General features: G+C 40.4%; 1 protein-coding gene across 2 annotated transcripts in view; it reads right to left on the bottom strand.

The window, feature by feature from the left end:
- Positions 1-652: 652 nt before the first annotated feature.
- Cep192 (centrosomal protein 192) overlaps positions 653-18,512 on the bottom strand; it is a 93,589-nt gene continuing 75,729 nt past the window's right edge. The window contains exons 37-44 of one of the 2 annotated variants that reach the window (XM_055622517.1): positions 18,283-18,487; positions 15,825-15,904; positions 14,712-14,807; positions 7,675-7,794; positions 7,086-7,204; positions 4,864-4,993; positions 4,253-4,311; positions 653-1,083 (exon numbers count right to left, since the gene is read on the bottom strand). In XM_055622517.1, the coding sequence (XP_055478492.1) occupies positions 945-1,083; positions 4,253-4,311; positions 4,864-4,993; positions 7,086-7,204; positions 7,675-7,794; positions 14,712-14,807; positions 15,825-15,904; positions 18,283-18,487 (948 nt within the window). In that variant the 3' untranslated portion in view covers positions 653-944. The remainder of the gene's footprint in view (positions 1,084-4,252; positions 4,312-4,863; positions 4,994-7,085; positions 7,205-7,674; positions 7,795-14,711; positions 14,808-15,824; positions 15,905-18,282; positions 18,488-18,512) is intronic. The other variant, XM_055622518.1, reaches the window with a different exon arrangement.

Raw genomic sequence — 18,512 nt, 5'->3', positions numbered from 1 at the left:
ATCTGGCTTTGCAAGTCGATCTCTAGGCAAAAGAAAAATGAGAATGCAGAAATTCACTTTAATATTAGACTCACATTCTTGCCTTTTAAGTGTACTTGGATATAAGTTGTCCAGGCAACTTTATCCAGGCTTAAAATGCTACCTAGCTGAGACCTCAGGGCCACAATTGTACCAAAACCTATGTTGCGGGCTTATACTACTTCTCAGAAGGCAGCTGGCTGGGCCTGTGGCCACGGTCAGGAGATGCACCAGTGACTAGCAGGAGGCAGTGACTCACCTTGCGCCTCTTGGGTGGCATGTTGCCTTCCTAAGCTCACATGCACTGCCCCTTAGGCCCTCCCTTTGGGTGTCACAGAATGCCAGGCAATACGTAACTGCAAAGGTCATGTCCAAAGTGGATCTGGAGCAGCTGTTGTGTCCAACACTAAATACAGTAAGTGACACTAGGAAACAAACATGCTTTCCCACTGTCTTTACACAGAATATGAAGACTCTATCTCAGCAGCCATCTCTCAGACAGAAGAAATTTCTTAGGGGAAAGGAAACTGTAATAGAAGAAAAGAAATCAGAGCACACTCTGAAGCTTGAGAACAATCAGCAGGATAAAGCAATACTCTAATTTTAATACTGTGGCAGCATATAAAAAGACAAGTTCAGTTTAAAATATTGAGTTTATTTCTGAATATACCACATTAAAACATGTCATATTTATTCAGAATGTCATAATCTGTGCAAAAATAGAACCTTCTCCCCTGTAAAATGTTAATACTGTGAGCTAGATACATGATATTTAGTCAGGGCTTCAGGGCTGAATTCTTTAAAAACAAATCTATAATTTATACACATTGAATTTATCATACAAAATATATACAACAGCATAATTTTAGTGTAGAAAAATGAGATTGCCAAAATATAATAGGTCATTTACATAAACTGTATTCTAATTAACTTTTTCCAACGGCTTCACCAATTAGTCGAATAGCAATACTCTTGCCTTCGTCTGTCTGGATCACGAGCAGAGCTTTAAACCTGCCTACCAGCTGTGGTCTGAAGTGCACCGGGATGTGGATGTAATGCCGGGCTCTGTGGAGAGAAGACGTGACAGCAGTATCAGTCACCCACTGCAGTACAGTGCTGCCACAGGCTTGATGAAAGAACCAAGAAGCACTATACTCAAGTATACTTCTAATTTTTTAATGCTAATATCTAACAAGATTAAAGAAAGGAAAGGAAAATCTAAAATCAAGATAGTACAGCTGTAGAGTGTCTGCTGAGCATGCCTAAGGCCTGTGGTTTAATCTGCAGCACTTGGTTTTCTTGAGACAGGGTTTTCATGTAGTTCAAACTGCTTTTAAACTTGCTGTATGACCAAGAAAGACTTAGAACTTTAAACATCCTTACCCACATCTCCCATACTAGGGCTTTGTGATGCTAGTTATCGAACTCAGGGCTTCACACATGATAAAGGTTAAGCACTCTCCCCCACTGAGCTACACCCCAGCCCTAAAACAAACAAAATAAAATATGCCAACAGGATTAACACATATTGGAACACTGTCTCTGGATAGCCAATTAATAGGAAAAAGGAAATGTATTTTGCTTCTCTTCACCACATATGCAAAAAATACGTCGCTATCTACCTATAGGTGAGAAAAAAAATGCTAAAAATCATGGCTTTACTTCATTCAAGCAGCGTATTGTATTGTTAAAAAAAAACAAACTTAAAACCTATCCCATTCTTATCACAACACTACTGTGCAATTTTGCGCTAAAATTTGATAATTTTATAAAAAGTATTCTTGAAGCTTTATTTTTGAATTATATAGACTGGCGAGAAAGTTCTATGTTTCAGAGCAATATTAATGGAGGATTGTTCTTGTCCATAAAACTGTGTCCCAGATATACTTTATGGCTATGGTGAATCATCTTTCTATACTTTCTGCATACCCTGCCCATACAACTTTTGATTTAATCACTACTAGTCAAAGTCAGTAGCTTTTCATGCTTTCCCTTGTGGCAATCTTAGTCTCTCCCCTAAGTGACACATTTTGAAGTCTGGCAATCAGAAGTGGCATTTATTTTTACTAACAATGTCAAAGTGCTAGTTTGTTACTAAACATTGTTATTAATGTTTCCTAATGAAAGCAAGCACTGGCTTTCAGATGCAGAAGAACACGCTGAGATGGCTCAGTGGTTAAGAGCACTGGCTGTTCCTGCTGAGGACACAGGTTCAATGCCCAGTACCCACATGGTGGCTCACTAAATCTGTGACACCAATCCCAGGGGATCTAATGCCCTCTTCTGGATTAGCTGGCACTAAGTACACAGTTTACACATACATACATACGTGCAGGCAAGAATTCATACACAGAAAATGTAAATAAATCTTTTTAAGAAGAGAGAACCAGTTGCTGAAAAACTGTCCACTTTTCACTTGTGGTGTGTACACACACACACACACACACACACACACACCAGTGCATGGTAAACTCCTCCCCCCACATACACATAATTAAAAATAATCATTCTTCAAAAATCAAAACAAAAAAAGTATACGCTCTTGTGTTTCTAAGTTTCCTTAGATGCCGTAAATATGCTCCAATATGATAATTAACACTGTCAGCCAGACAGGATCTAGTAATCTAAGGCCTGAGTGGTAGTTTTTGGACTGAGTAAATTTGGGTGGAAGACCTACACAAATTATGCACAGCACCACTCCATGAGCTGGGGTCCTGCTCTGAGCAATAAGCAAGCAAGCTGAACACCAGCACACCTCTTTCTTTTGCTTCCTGACTGTGGATCCAATGTGATTTATTTAGGAATCTCACAATCCTGCCTCTGTGACTAGCCCACCGTGGTGGAATCAAACTGTGAATTGAAATAAAAGTTGCTTTTTTTGTTAAGAATTTTGTCACATCTATGAGAAAAATAGCTAAAACACCCAGGTTGTACATAAAATAGGCTTCAACTTAAGACAACATTTTCTAGCTCTAAGGGAAGAAGTCCACAAATACCAAACTTGTATAACCACTGTGGAGATGAATCTCAAGATTTCTCGGAAACTTGAGAATAGATCTACCTCAAGACCCAGCTCTACCTCCCCTGGACATATACCCAAAAGATGCTCCACCATACCACAAGGACTCCTGCCCAACTATGTTCACATTTACACAACGAAATACTACTCAGCTATTAAAAACAAAGACATCATGCAACTTGCAGGCTAGAAAAGTTCATCCTGAGTGAGGTAACCCAGAAAGACATGCATGGTATGTACTCTATAATAATGTTTACTTTGACCTGTGTAACAATAAACACTTTTTTTTTTTTTTTAGGGACAGTCTTGTCACTGTAGCCCAAGGCAGCTTCCAATTGCTACAAGCTCTCAGGGTATTTATAGGAAGTTACAGGTGTGTGCCACCGCAATTGTCTACACTTTCTACAGTTTAAAAATGGTTTTTGGAAGCTGAGTAAAACTGGGGCTGTTACAATGCAATCTACAGCAAACAGCAGCAATATGATGACTAAAGCCAGGCAGCTTCAAACAGAAAAACTACTCTTGTTAAAAATTGAGATGAAGCAAAACATGAAATAATCTGACATTTCACTTGTCAAAATTACATTTGAATTTAGGTGATGTCAGTATTTAACAAATGTGTAGTGCCTCAACAGTAACTAATTCTATTACCAGCAACAGACTGAATGCTGCGACCCACCCCACAAACTTATCTTAGACCTGGTCGTTTTCTGGCTAACACCTGTAATATCACAAACCAGAAGAACACACGGTCTAGACTTAAGAATAACCTAGTGGCCAGATGGTACCCAAGGAAAACCACTGGGCAACTTAACAATAATGTTTCCCTTATTCACTTCAGAATTTCTGTCTCAACTAGTGAGAATCTACATTCCTGATCTCAGCACTGACTGGTGAAAACAGCATCTAAGGCAGGGACTATTACAAGTTAACTCTGAGGTTATCAAGCTACGTCTGCTGTAGACAAAACTGAGTAAGAGGGATTAGCACTGGATCAAAGCCTTTGGGGCCACCACACTGTCAGGTGATCCACAAAGACTAATGACACAACTCAGGCATGATTCTTTGCTTCCTTGGTTACCTGTGAAGAGTGTGAGTAAAAAGCTCCTCATTGCCGGCAATGAAAAAGGGAAGCTGCCAAGGAGTCCTCAACCCCAAGAGGCAGGTCCTGTACCCCACCCTTTAGAAGAACAGAGTGATTCTTGCTAAACTCACCTCAAAGAGTATTTGGAATGCTTGATGTAGAAAGGCTCTCTGGGGCTGAAAAACTTCAGCTGGAAATTAACAGAAAACAGTTTGTGATGGTATGAAAATTCGGTATTTGTCATATATAAACCTTGGCTTTGCTTTAAAAATACACTGTGTAAATTTAGTTCAGTCAAAAAATTAGGCAGGGCAACAGAAACTTTTATAACAGAAACACATTTAAAAGAGTTTTAACATGAGAAGGTTTTGACTAACGTAAATGCTATCTATAAATGTATTATGTGGCAGAGACTACAGGGGGGAAAATAAACTTTTTAAAATTTGACTTTCAAATAAAACAGTATGAATTTCTTTTCAAATACACTATTAAAGCATTTTTAAAATTAATGCATTACAAATGAAATAAACAGAATAAATTTCTAATCTTTAAGAAAAAAAATATATATATATATTTTTTCCTGAGACAGCTTGGCTGTCCTGGACTCACTTTGTAGACCAGGCTGGCCTCAAGCTTGCAGAAATTCACCTGCCTCTGCCTCCCTGGGTGCTGGGATTATAGGTTATCATGCCTGGCTAAGAAAATGATTTTTTGAAACCCCACAGTAACATTTTCAACTTACTGCATGAGTAAAAAATGAATTATTTCGCAAATTGACTTTCAGTGTACTGGATTCCCCAACTGTGGTTGGCGGGAACAGGTAGACATCCTTTGGGGCATACACTCCATGACGACTCAGGTCAAGATGTCTGCTTTGGAAACAGGGTGACAATGAAAGGCAATCATTGAGTCTGTAACATGTCTTCATGGACTATGATGTACAATGCAGCTCTGTGCTGTCTCTCCAACTCAGGGACCCTCCCTGTACTGGAGCTTCTCTAGTCTAGGTAATGATGCCATAGGGAGGCTCTAACAGGTGGGCTGGGTTATGAGCACTGCAAATGCACCGTCTTCCCCATTTTTGCTTCAGTTCTTGTCATCTGGATCACTATTTCCATGGGCTCTTCTAAATTGTCCAAAGATGCTGACCTTTCTGCTGACCTTTGACCTTTCCCATGGAAATGGGTACACTGTCTGATTCAGTCCTAATTCTATACACTGACTTTCTGTCAATCTGCTCTCTAACCACTCTCTGGACTTCGAAACTGCTAACATGACACTTACCCCAGGCAGTTAACTGTCTGTCACATTTCCTGTTAACTTCCCCAGTATTTTTCAGAGCTTATGATCACACTTACCAGTATAAAGGCAAGGACTATCAGGACTCCTCCATTTAAAAACTGAGTAGGTGAGACTAGGGCAACTCAACACCACCCCTACCCTCATCTGTAGCATCTTTGAGCATCGTCAGAGTTCAAAGAATATGAGACGAACAGATAAGTGGATAGAAGAAACACTTTATGAAGTGTTCTAATTTCTTTCAAACAAAATGCATTATTGCTAGCATTAGAAGACAGGTGACCAAATTTATATATTAAACTTAGCAGGTTTTAATATATTTCCTTCTTCTAAAAATCTTCTTCCAGAAATAAATTAAACAATTATTCATCTGTCATAAGAAAGATTTTCATTGGATATGATAAATATTACCACTAAAACAGTATAAATTGGTGGTATGTACTTTCAGAGCTGGAGAGCACTTCCTGCTGTGGCAGAGGGCCCGAGCTTGTTCTCACCCACACAGTGGTTCACACTGCCTATAACTCAAGTTCTAGATCTGATGCCTTATTCTGTACTCCAAGACCACCTGTACTTAAGTAGCATACATTCACACAAACACACATACTCATCAAATTAAAAATAATATCAATCTTAAAAAAATAATGATGTACTTTCAATCTGGGCATGATTGTTTAGGCCTGTAAACCCATTTCATCCTTGGGAAGTAGAGGTAGGAGATGAGAAGTTTAACGTCATCCTCTGCTATATAGCAAATGTAGGCTAATCTGACCAAAACAAACAAACAAACAAAAAGACCCACTTTCTTAAGTTTGATTGTTTTTATTTGTGTTCGTATGCACGTCTGTATGTCTGTAAGGCCCTGTGTGTGCAGTGCCCGTGCAGGCCAGAGGAGAGCACTTTACCTCTTGGACCCTGAGTTACAGGCAGTTGTAACTACCTGACAAGGAGCTGTCACTATACTCGTCTCCTGCAAGAGCTGCAAGCGCTAGTACTGCTATACCATCTCTCCAGCCCCAGAATCTCCTTTCAGTCTCTTCTTACAGAAATATAAAACAGTGCAACTATTTGGGAAAACTATTTGCCAACTTGTTTTAAAGTTAAATATATGCTTATCATGTGACCCAGCAATTTGGGGAAATAAAAACATTTATCCTCAGAAATGTACATGAAAGTCATGCCTTTAATCCCAGAACTCAAGAGGCGGAGGGTAGTTGGACCTCTGTGAGTTCAAGGACAGCCAGACCCTACATAGTGAGACCCATCTCAAAGACCCTCCTCAAAAAAGAAGTGTACATAAAATAGTGTTTATAGTTCCTTAATTCATAATAGTCCCAAATTATAGGTCACTGAAATATAAAACAATAAAAAAGAATAAGTTCTTTGCATGCTCAAAGCATTAATGAATCATAATGTAATGTTGAAAGACGCCAGACACAAAAATGTACATGATTATGAAGCGCAAGCAAAATTAATCCTATGATGACAGAAGCCAGAATAGAGCAGGTTTTGACTTCAAAAGGACATATTAGAACTTTTCAGAGGAGAGAGATGCTGTCTTGGTTAAGAGTGGAAGTGGCTCTTGTAACACAAAGACATGTTAGTGCTACACCTATACCTCACTGACATGGGCAGAAACTCTCAAGATGGACACAGTGTACACACCCAGATATGTGAGGAGAGGTCTCAGACACAGTATGCCTCCGGCACACGACTGCATTATCTACTTTAATGAGGCTACCACTGGAACATGAGTCTTCAGAATCATTTTCTGCTCTGATGCTCTGTATAGAAAAAACAAAACAAAACAAAACAAAAAACACAAAGTGGGAAGAGAAATGCACAGAAAGCACAAAACATTTCCTTACGAAATTCCATTTATTTCCTTTAAAAAACTGTAAAGACATGACTGTTTATAAATCCCTTGAATTGCAAACTTTGTTTGGTGTATCATCTAGCTCTGCTGCCCCAAGTACCAATGACACCCCCACACACATTACAACTTACATAATTAAGTAAAACATGGGTTCATGTGGAGTATAGGCAATAGAACCAAATGCAGACTAAAAAGATGTTAATTAATAAAGACTGACAGGAAACTTAAGATATAACTAACAACAAGTTAGTGAAAGTGAAAACATATGAAACAATTGTGAGTTTTCAGATGTTTTTTTCACTTAATATGTTTTTTTTTTTCACTTTTTTCACTTAATATATGCAACCAGTTGTTTACTGTATCTAGGACAATACTCACCTGGCCAGACAGCTGGAATCTCAGTGTGTGTTTCATGTGAGGTTCTTTAGCAGGGTGGCACTCAACATCCCAAAACTGGGAATAATTTCCTCTCTGTCTGGGCAGAAACATGACGGAGACCTACAAAACACACAAGGGAAGACACACATATCTTTACACACAGATCAGAATTTCAAAGTTTGGTGTGAACCAAGTAAAGTTGACAAATGCATCTATACTGGCTAGTTTTACCTCTGAAAATAATGAACTTGAGGGCTTGAGAGATGCTCCATGGTTAAGAACAGAGAACCTAGGTTGGAGTCTCAGCACTCACCTGATTAGTCACAGCCATTCATAACTCTAGTTCTAAGGGATCTGATACCCTCTTGTGGCCTCCTCAAGCACTGCATATACACAGTACACAGATATACGTGAATAAAAACATTCATTCATATAACCTTTTAAAATAATTTTATTAAAAGAATTATTTTAACAATTTTATCACTAGTATAACATATCCAAAATATATTTCTGTTTAAAGCTGTATACAACATTTCCCTCAAATGTACAGTATATGCTTTTTTGGAGGAATAGAGTTTTCATACTATTAGAGCTAGCTGTGTGACCGGAGGAAAATCCCACCATGAAGACAATCTACTCTCTTTAACCTCCTTACTGCGGCCTTAGTGTGCACATGAGAATAGTGAAGGTGAGGGTGACCAGATAGTGCTAAACTATAATAGCTCATACGGGAAGTAATTCAGAATGCTAGTCAGAGCTAGCTGCCCTGCGTGTACAGCTTACACATATAAACAAACTGCACATGTCTAGCCTGTGAATGCTCAATTGCAGGGCTAAAGGGGGCCCCAGTGGCAATTTTGGCTGTTGACAGCAAGAGAAAAGCTCTCAACAGTAATCTGAGGTCTGTAACAGTATCCAGGGCCCAAGAACCCTGGGCGTGAAGACACCTGGACCTTTACAGCAGTAACTACCAAACCCCTGCTTCTCATATAAGCAGTGTCCAAAGGCAGCCCCCACAGTCACAAGTGACTGGATGGGTTCCCACCAACCAACAAACAGAGCTGCCACCTTCTAACAGTCAAGTACTTCCCTGCAGCGGCTGAGAAAGCAAGGCGGGGGGGATCCCAGTTGCTACTGAATCCATGCAAGAATCCCCAAAAGCAGGAGGCTATGTTTGACAGCCTAACATGTGAAAAGTCCCAGAGTCATTGGGGTGGTGACTAGAATGAATCAAAACCACACTGAACAAAAGAAGACTGAGAGGAAGAACCCACAGTGCGACTGGAGTCAGGAAGCAGGCTGCAGCCCCTAATAAGTGAAGGTCTGTCTGCTAAGGATAGACAGCTCCACCACCATAGCAACAAAAGCAGCCCCTCTCTCTGCAACATTCATTAGCCACCCACAGCTGAGAAAATCTTGGGGTTCCCTTTTGAAAACTAAGTATCTGCTTCCCTCCACTGACCTAGCTGAGTACACCCTTGAGTTTTGGTAAGCTTTCTCTTGCCCCTCCTAGGTTTGATAGAAAGGGAGAACTTGATAAAGTCGGATATATGGGTTAGATTTTCTGAGGGGGAAGAGAAGGAAGGTTCCCAGACAGAATCCACTCAGCCTGTTCTGCAGCCAGAAAAGAAGACTGCCTTCCAAACAGACCCCCTGGTGACCTGCCACAGTGGCAGCTTCTGCTTCAAGTGAGGAACTCACTGGAACTCCTAATGCTCCGCCCTCAGCCTCAAGGATTCAACCTACAGCTGCAGGTGGGCGAACTTATTTTTGTCCCAGCCCCCAAGACTCGAGCGAGGTTGCTGTAACCTGCTTTCTGCAGACTGCTCTGCAAGGAATTGCTCTTAGTTGGCATCCTGAGACCCTCTGAAGACTTCAAGCTGTAACACTTGTTGACAGTCTCTGAGCTGGCACCTTGTGTAGGGCACAGGGCTGTACTCTACTTTCCTATGTAAGTTGTTGCTCCCATAGGGCAAATAAGCCCCCCCCCCATTTTCCCTCCACTCTCTGCCCACTCACTCCATTTTTGGATATCCTGGGGGAAAAACTTGCCATCTTACTATGATAACAATGTGGCAATATTTTAAAGTAGTGCTTTATAAAGTTAGTGTTTAAAAGCCTTGGCTTAAAAAAAAAAAAAGCCTTGGCTTTAGCTACAAATTTAAGAGTATTAATAGCTGTGATCACCAATGAGTATCTCTGAGTCTGAGTCTGGACTAAACATTAAAACATGTAAGGTTCATGTGAACACGTAACCTTATTCCTGCCACTGCAGATTCTGAGAGCTTAGAGGGAAAGACAGAACAGACCCAGGTGAGAACATCCAGTCCAGGGAATTAAACACAATGAAGCAGAGGGGCCAATCATGAAAACAATAACATCCTACTCAGGTACAAAATATGCAATTTGTAAAAGTCAGAACTCTAAAAATTAAATCCAAAGCAAAACAAAGAGGAAAAAACATGTATTATTACTATCTATCATACTCAATCCACGCCCTGAAAACTGCTAAGTTGTCTAAGTTTCAGTGGACGGCCTCATACCCAGGAGTATATGGACAGCGCATAAACTTAATGGATCTTTTTCTTCCTATGTATAAGTGTTTTGCCTGTATGCATGTCGATGCAGAGTGTGCTAGCCTGATCCCTGTAGAAGCCAAAAGGGGGTGTTGGATTCCTTGGAATAAGGGTTACAGACAGTTGTGAGCCACCATATGGGTACTGGGAATTGAACCTATGTCCTCTAGAAGAAGAGCAACTAGTGCTCTTAACCACTGAGCCATGTTTCCAGAATCCTGATGGATACATAAATTGATAGATTTTTTAGTTTTTCCACCTATTACAGCTATAGTAAACAATGTTGCCGTGAATATTTGTATATCCATTAGATTTTTTTTTTTTTTAAGAAAATAGCTACAGTGGACTCATATATTTGAATACTGGGATATCCAGTTGGTGGAACTGTTTGGGAGAGATCAGAAAGTCGACTTGTTAGAGGTCTATCATGGCGGAAAGTCTGTACCAGGCCCAGTTAGCTCTGTGCTGAATGCTTGTGGATCAAAATGTAAGCTCTCATTACTGCTGCACTGTCACGCCTGCTTGCCTACTGCCACATTCCCTACCATGACAGTCACGGGCTCTGAACCTCTAAGTCCTAAGTTGCTTTGGTCACAGTGTCTTAGTACAGCAACAGAGAACTAAGACAGCAGCCCTGGCTGCCCTGGAACTCCCTATATAGAACAGGCTGCTTCAAATTCAGATTCACCTGTTTCTGCCTCCAGAGTGTTGGAATTAAAAGTATGAATCACCATGTCCAGCAGCCATTTGCATTTATTCAAAAGTATATACCCAAGCCAGGCATGGTGGCACACGCCCATAATCCCAGAACTAAGGGAGGCAAAGGCAGGCAGATTGCTATGAGTTTGAGGCCAGCCTGGTCTAGCAAAGCAAGTCCAGGACAGCCAGGGCTACACAGAGAAACCCTGTTTTGAAAAGCCAAAAGAAAGAAAACACGAAGTGGAAGTACTATGGCCTACTGAAATTCTACCTTTCAGAACTGTCAAACTGCTTTTTGCTGGGTGCCTGCTGCTTACTGTCGAAATGGGAAAGTTCATGACACCGGGAAAAGTGGTGCTGGTCGTGGCTAGACAAAAAGCCGTCATGGGAAGAATACTGATGATGGCACCTCAGAGAGCTCTTACAGCCATGCCCTAGTGGCTGGAATCAACTACTATCATAGAAAAGTGAGAACTGCCATGGGCACAAAGAAAATGGCCAAGAGATCAAAGATCAAGTCCTTTGCGAAAGTTTATAACTACAGTCACCTCATGCCCACAAGGTACTCTGTGGACATGCCCTTGAACAAAACTTTTGTCAACAAGGATGTCTTTAGAGACTCAGCTCTGAAATGCAAGACCAGGCGGGAGGCCAAAGTCAAGTTTGAAGAACAATACAACACAGGAAAGAACAGTTTTTCCAGAAACTTCACTTTTAGATATATTTTCATTTCCATCATTAAAAATTAAAAAGTTTCAAACCTTTTTACATGACTATACCATATTCTAACACATTCCTAAAGCAACACAAAAGAATTCCATTTTCTCTATGTGCTCAGTGAAGCTACTGGTTGTTTTTAAGATCACATCTTAAACAGATTAGCAAGTGACAGCTCATTTCTGACTTTGATTGCATTTTACAAATGACTAGTGTAGAACAATTCGAAGTGTTTTGAGTTACTGGCCACTGCATATCTTCCTGGAGAAACATCTATCTGAATCCTTGGCTCATTTTAGAAATCAGGTCATTTGTCTAAGGCATAAGTGTTAAATATTATGAATGTAAGTCCTTTGACAAATTCACGATTTTCAAATATTTCTCCCACCTTGTAGATCTTTTATTTTATAGAGTTGATTACATGAACAAGTATTACTAATTTTAACAATTCACCACACTTTCACACTTTACTGGTGTCATACTTAAGGGACCAGGGCATAATTCAAAGGCCATGAAGATTTGTTTGTACATATTTTCTAAGGGCTTTATTACTTTTTGCTTTTACATTTAAGACCCATTTGAGTTAATTTTTCTATACAGTAACTGTAGTTTACATGTGTAATGTCCCCTACAGTTTCACATTTGAACACTTGGTATCCAGTTTGTGGTGCTGTTTTAGAAGGCTGAGGAACTGTCAGGCAGTTGAGTCTGACTAAAGGAAATGAATCACTAGGGACAGGCTTTGAGGTTTTATAGCTCAGGCCACCTTCCTGTGCACTCCCTGCTGCTTATTCTGCCAAGACGTGAGGCGGTAAGGAGTCCCAGCTGCACAGTCCTCTCACCATGTCAGTCCTCCATAAAGGACTGGGTCCCTTCAACCTGTGAGCCAAAATAAACTTCCACCCTTTAGGCTGCTTCTTGTCAGGTATTTTATTATTGCAATGAGCAAAGTAATGTAACAGGTGAGGATCATGTTTGACCTAGTGTACCTTGTTATCCCACTGCCATTTGTTCTATTTCTTCACTTTGCCTTAGTTCCCTAATCAAGAATATCAACTGATCACAGACATGAGGGCTCAGTTCTAAGCCATTCCCTTCTGTACTCCATTCACCTTCTTGGGACAGTACTTCGGCTTTTTAGGTTTTGAAAATGAGAACTGTAAGTCCTCCTACATTGCTGTGATTTTTTTTTCCATGCTATTTTCATTACTGTGGATCCCCTGGATATGTATCTACATAAATTCAGGACCACTCCATCAACTTTAAAACAAAACCAACAGGAAACTAAAGTATATGAACAAAGAGAAGTAAAAGGCGGCTGTATGGGGACATACAACCAGAAAGCAAATGCTTAGTTTCAGAGATAAAAGGCCTAAAGCAGACTGAAACCTTAAAAAAATAAAAATAAATAAAAAATAAAAAAGATCCCATCCAACACACACATGCACACATTTTCCTGCTTATTTTGTGATAGAATATATACAAGGCACCACCTTCTCACATCCTGGATGAAGCCAACATCAACTTTTCTATTAGCTCTGACATTGTTTATTACTCTCAAGCTGGATTTCACATCACCACTGATGGATGGTCAGCATGTCATGAGCATGTGTAACCCCTGAAACTAAGAAACTGGCCTGAAGATGAGGGACAGGCACAAGCGTTACATTGTGGCCACAATTAAACTGATCTGAAATAAATCTGAGAGACCCTGGAGTTCCTGTCCCATAAATTTCTAACCATAAACACAACATCAAATGGATTTCAGAGTAATTATGGAACCCTCGATTCTAATTCTGACAAGACAAAAGTTTTTAGGCCTTCCTTCAACTCACTCTCTGTTCCCAGTTCATTTAAAATTCTACAGCATTCCTCTTTTTGCTCTGAGAGGAGTATTTTTAAATACAGCAACTTTTCTGAAGAGTAAAAAAAAATAACACCACTTAAACCCACAAATAAAACAAAACACAATTAAAAAACTTAAAGCCAAGGTAAGCTTTGTTTTTCATTTTTATGTGCATGTATGTGTGTGCATATCCAGAGGCCAGTTGAGTCAGATCCCTGGAAGCTAGAGATACAGGCAGTTATGAGCCACACAACATGAGTGCTGGGCAACAAACTCTGGTCCTCTGCAAGAAGTGCTGCAGGAAGTGCTCCTAACAACCGAGCCATTTCTCCAGGCCTCTGGCTAAGGTTTTGAGTAGGACTATGTATGTAACAACAAATAATGAAAAAGAGGGATTGTCTCTGACATGAACTCAGTGGCTGGCTCTTTGACCTCCCCATCCCCAAGGGAGGAACTGCCTTGGTAGGCCACAGAGTAGGACATTGCAGCTAGTCCTGTTGAGACCTGATAAGCTACGGCCAGATGGAAGGGGAGAAGGACCTCCCCTATCAGTGGACTTAGAGAGGAGCAGGGAGGAGATGAGAAAGGGAGAATGGAATTAGGAGAAAGGGAGGGGGATAGAGCTGGGATACAAAATAAATAAACTAATTAATATAAAAAAATTAATTTTTTTAAAAAAAGAGGTCATGAAATTCAAAGATAATGAGGAGTAATAAGTTTTGGAGGGAGGAGGGGAAGGAGAAAATGACATCTCAAAAAATAAAAAATAATTTTAAAAATCATACTTCTAAAATAAATAAAAGTTCACAACAATTGGAAGGATTGCTATCCATAAAAATATATTGATAACTATGCTGTGAATGTTGGATTTTTTCTGAAGAACGGAAGTTTCAGTGGCTATAGTTGGTAGACAAAACTATTGTCTTCATCAGTGAAGTTTATTATAAACACTTGCAGCTGCAACCCTTAATCACCATACTTGGACTATTCAGCTAACACTTCTCTGGAAGCAGACTTCCTGCTACAGCACAACAGTAGTATGCTTGTAACAAGCAGACCTCTTCTCCAGTGGACAGCTGGCTCTAAGGCCAGCTCTGGTCTGCAGGAGACAAACTGAAGTGCCCAGGTCACATGATTCACTCCTACTAGAATAATATTATACTCTTACAGGCTGTCTATGAGAAACTTCCAAAACTCACCTTTTGGATTCTATAACCTTCCAGTGTGCCAGAAATGGGACAACATCTGAACACTGTGTAGGTAGCTCTAAAAACATCTCCAGTTTCATCAATTCTCTGGAAAATAATCATTTAAAAATTAAATGACTATTTAATTATTATTCAAATAATTTAAAAAACATCCAATAAATTAATCAAAGAGATCCTATTTTTGTTAAAGTTACGGAGGAAAGGACAAATCCATCTCAAAAATAGGTCAGGAACACTCAGTATATTCCTAAGAGCCTCCTCCCCATTTAAGCTCTGCACATGCCAATACATCAGCTGTCACCAGCACATAGAAGGTTAAATCTGTCCACTGTGAGCTTGATGCTATTTAAAATGTTAAATTATTGTCTTCCCCAAAACTGCTGAATGTATGTATATTTTAATACTCCTGCAAAACTAAATCATTATTGCAATAAATCCAGTAACTACCTACCTTAAAACTGTGTCACAGGCAGGCATGGTAGTACACACCTTTAATCCCAGCATTTAGAAGGCAGAGGCAGAAGGATCTCTATGAATTTAAGGCCAAATTTAAGGCCAAAACTACAGAGTTCAAGGCCAGCCAATGCTACAAAGAGATCTTGCTGTAACAGAACAAAACAACAACAACAAACAGTGTCACAAAAGACTAAGCCATACAAGTGACAAGCTGTTCTCTGTGGGTAGTACCACTGGAAGAGCTATGTAGCAGGTGGCAGGCCAAGAGCAGAGCGCTCCCCCCACCCACAGCAGCTCCCATGGCCAAACCATGACAGTACAATGATGAGTGAACACAGGGCACAGTTCACATGAAACAGAAGCAGTGTGTGCACACACAGGCTCAAAATAAAACCCTTAACACTTCTCTAATTAAGTTACTTCAGATAAAAATCAGGACTAGGAGAATTAAATGGAGCAAACATTTTTGTTTTGTTTTGCATTTTTAAATAAGTTTTCTAATTTGGCTCTCAGAATTATCTGTCGAAAAAAGCTGAATACACGTCATCCCTACCTACAGAAAAGCAGGAGTAAACTGGTGGCACAACCAACACGTCAACCTGTCCTTGTATTCAGACATCACAGAGTCTGAACAGCGAGATGACTGACCTTGACATATGGGGGAGCAAAAGATGACAGGTGCCATTTCACATCTGTGGGGCCACCATTCGCTAGTTCCACAAAGTTCTCTGAAAAGAAGAAAAAAAAAAATGCAGCACTTGATTCTGAAAGGCTAGTGGCAAGCAGCTCTGTGACAAACTTCATAACCTTATAGTCCAATGGAAAGTACAGAATTTTCTAGACAATCAGGTGTGTCAAATATCCTGTTTTGGATTTTTTTTCAAAAGTATAATACAAAGATATTGAAGAGCTGAAACACAAAAATGAGATTATAATGGAATGGGAGAACAGGTGTCAATGATTCACATGGTCAAACTAGAGGAGAAGCAGGTTCTATCCTGGATCCAACACCTCTAAGAACACATCACCTGAGCACACAGCAGTCACCAGCCAGTTTATAGGCTCTCTCAGGGAAAGCAAAAAGGAGGAGGAAGGGCACAGGTGGCAGCAGAGTATAATAGGAACAGGACATCAGTGGGCCCAGGGTTCAGTTGCATAAAATTCTCAAAGAATTCTGAAAGGAACAAAGCAAGAGAATGCATCAGCACCCAGCTGTGAAGTGATCCAAGGAGGGAGGCTTCACCTAACATGGACTATAGCCCTGGCAAAACAGCTCTTCTGGGAGCTCCTATCAAGCTGGCCATCAATGTGGTGATGGCAGCTAGCAAAACTAAGAAAGGGAAGGCAGGGAACAGGATCCTTCTACCAATGGGTGTGCTGAGGAAGTTGGCAGTTGCAGACAAATAAGAGGGCAATGTAAAATGTCTGTAATGGTAGCACACTGTGGGCTCATTGAAAGGAGCCAAAAGGAAAGGAGAAATGAAGGACAAGCAAAGGACAGGCCAGGGAGAGCTCCTGAGAAAGCAGAGTAGATGGGCCTACATTTAAGCCGAAGGCTTCCTTTACGACAGAAAACAGAGAGATTTCATTTAGTCTAATGACTTCTCTATGTGTGAGGCAAAGCCAGAAGTTGTAATAAGTGAGAGGACCCGGAATAGCATTGGCTATTGATGAGAACATATGATATAACAGCATCTGGGACTATGAATCTGTTGGCAAAGCCTTATATGGTTTTGCCCAGCAATGTCCTGATACTGAAGGGGGAACACAAGTGGTCAGACAACTAGGTTTAACCATGGCTTAACAGGAAGGCAAGGCTTATCAAGAAAAAGAGGGAAGACAACTATTACCAGCACAGGCCACAAGATTCAAGGGGTCTGAGAAAAGAGGGACCTGAGGCAAGTGCTAGAGGGCATGAATGGTGTGAGCCTTAGAATGGAGACTTCGACAAGGTTGAAAAGACTGAAATTCCTGTAGTAGGAGAAAGACAGGCAAAGTCCCCAGATAGAGTGAGAGCAGCATGAGCTACTGGGGATAAATGGCAACGTCCAGGAGAGACCTACAAAGAAGGAAACAGAGTCAAAGGGAAGTACTTTTTGTCTCAGTGAGACAGGGACCCAAATCCTTTCTAGAACACCCAAATACCACTACTCATTTAGCAAAGGTCAGCAAGGAGGAAAAAGAGATAAAGATAAAAACATTACTACAGAGTACCTGCTGAATGAAGACCAAGCCCATTGCTTTAGATACATAACTGAACAGATGCACGACTGAATCCCCCCTCAGTGTGCTTGTGATGGTGATGGTTACAACAGCCCCTTAGCACACGGGGAAATTTAGCAGTGTACCTAGCCACTTGAGGACCTTAAAAATCAATCAGGTCCAAGCCACTGTGATGGTTTGAATGAAAATGGCCTCCACAGGCTGACAGGGAATGGCACTATTGGGGAGGTGTGGTCTTTTTGGAGGAAGTGTGTCAACGGGGGTAGGCTTTCGTGCTTCAGAAGCCCAAACCAGGCCCAGAAGCACTCTCTTCCTCTGCCTGCTGATCTAGATGTAAAACTCTCTAGCATCATGTCTCTGTGTGCTATCATGCTTCCTGCCATGATGATAATAAACCTAAACCTCAAGCCAAACCCCAATTAAATATTTTTCTTTAAGAGTTGCTGTGGTTATAGTGTCTCTTCAGCCTAAGACACCCATCTCCTTTCTTCTTCTAGGTCAGAGAACTACTAGATCAAAGACCTGGTTGGAACAGAATAGTAATGACCCATCCAATGAAACCAAAAAGTCCAAGCTTCAGATTTTAAGACAGTGTTTTCAAATCCATCCCATTACTGAAATGACTGTCAATGGCTCCATAATGTTCTCCTTAAGTAGAAGTTTTGTACTTATAAACTCAAGGTTAAATTTTAGCACAAGGGGCTAGAAGTATAGTTCAGCAGGAAAACACTAACATGTGTGATGCCCTGGCTTAGGTCCCTAGCATACAAAAACAATAAGGAGATATATAAAAATGAAACAAAACAACAACAAAACTAACAACAAAGCAGTAGACTACATGCAGTAATTGGCATCCGATCTACCTAATTTTGTGATACAATACCTGAGGTTTTACCAGGTGCTGTTGGAGGAAAAATTACTGTCTTGTTTCTAATTTCCAGTTTTGTGGAAGATGGTTTTGTAATGGGTTTTGTCAAATGACTAATGGAAGGCTCAGGTGCTGGAGCAAGAATTCCAAATGTGCTGGAGGCCAAATGAGATAACGGTTCTTCAGTCAAATCTTCTCGAATTTGAACTTTTACAATTTTCTGAAATGAGCCAAATGAATAAGAC

The sequence above is a fragment of the Psammomys obesus genome, unplaced genomic scaffold, assembly GCF_907164565.1.
Source record: "Psammomys obesus unplaced genomic scaffold, mPsaObe1.curated_primary_1811, whole genome shotgun sequence".
Taxonomy (NCBI): domain Eukaryota; kingdom Metazoa; phylum Chordata; class Mammalia; order Rodentia; family Muridae; genus Psammomys; species Psammomys obesus.
Note: the sequence above shows the minus strand (reverse complement) of the source record. Positions and strands in the feature narration are given on the sequence as shown.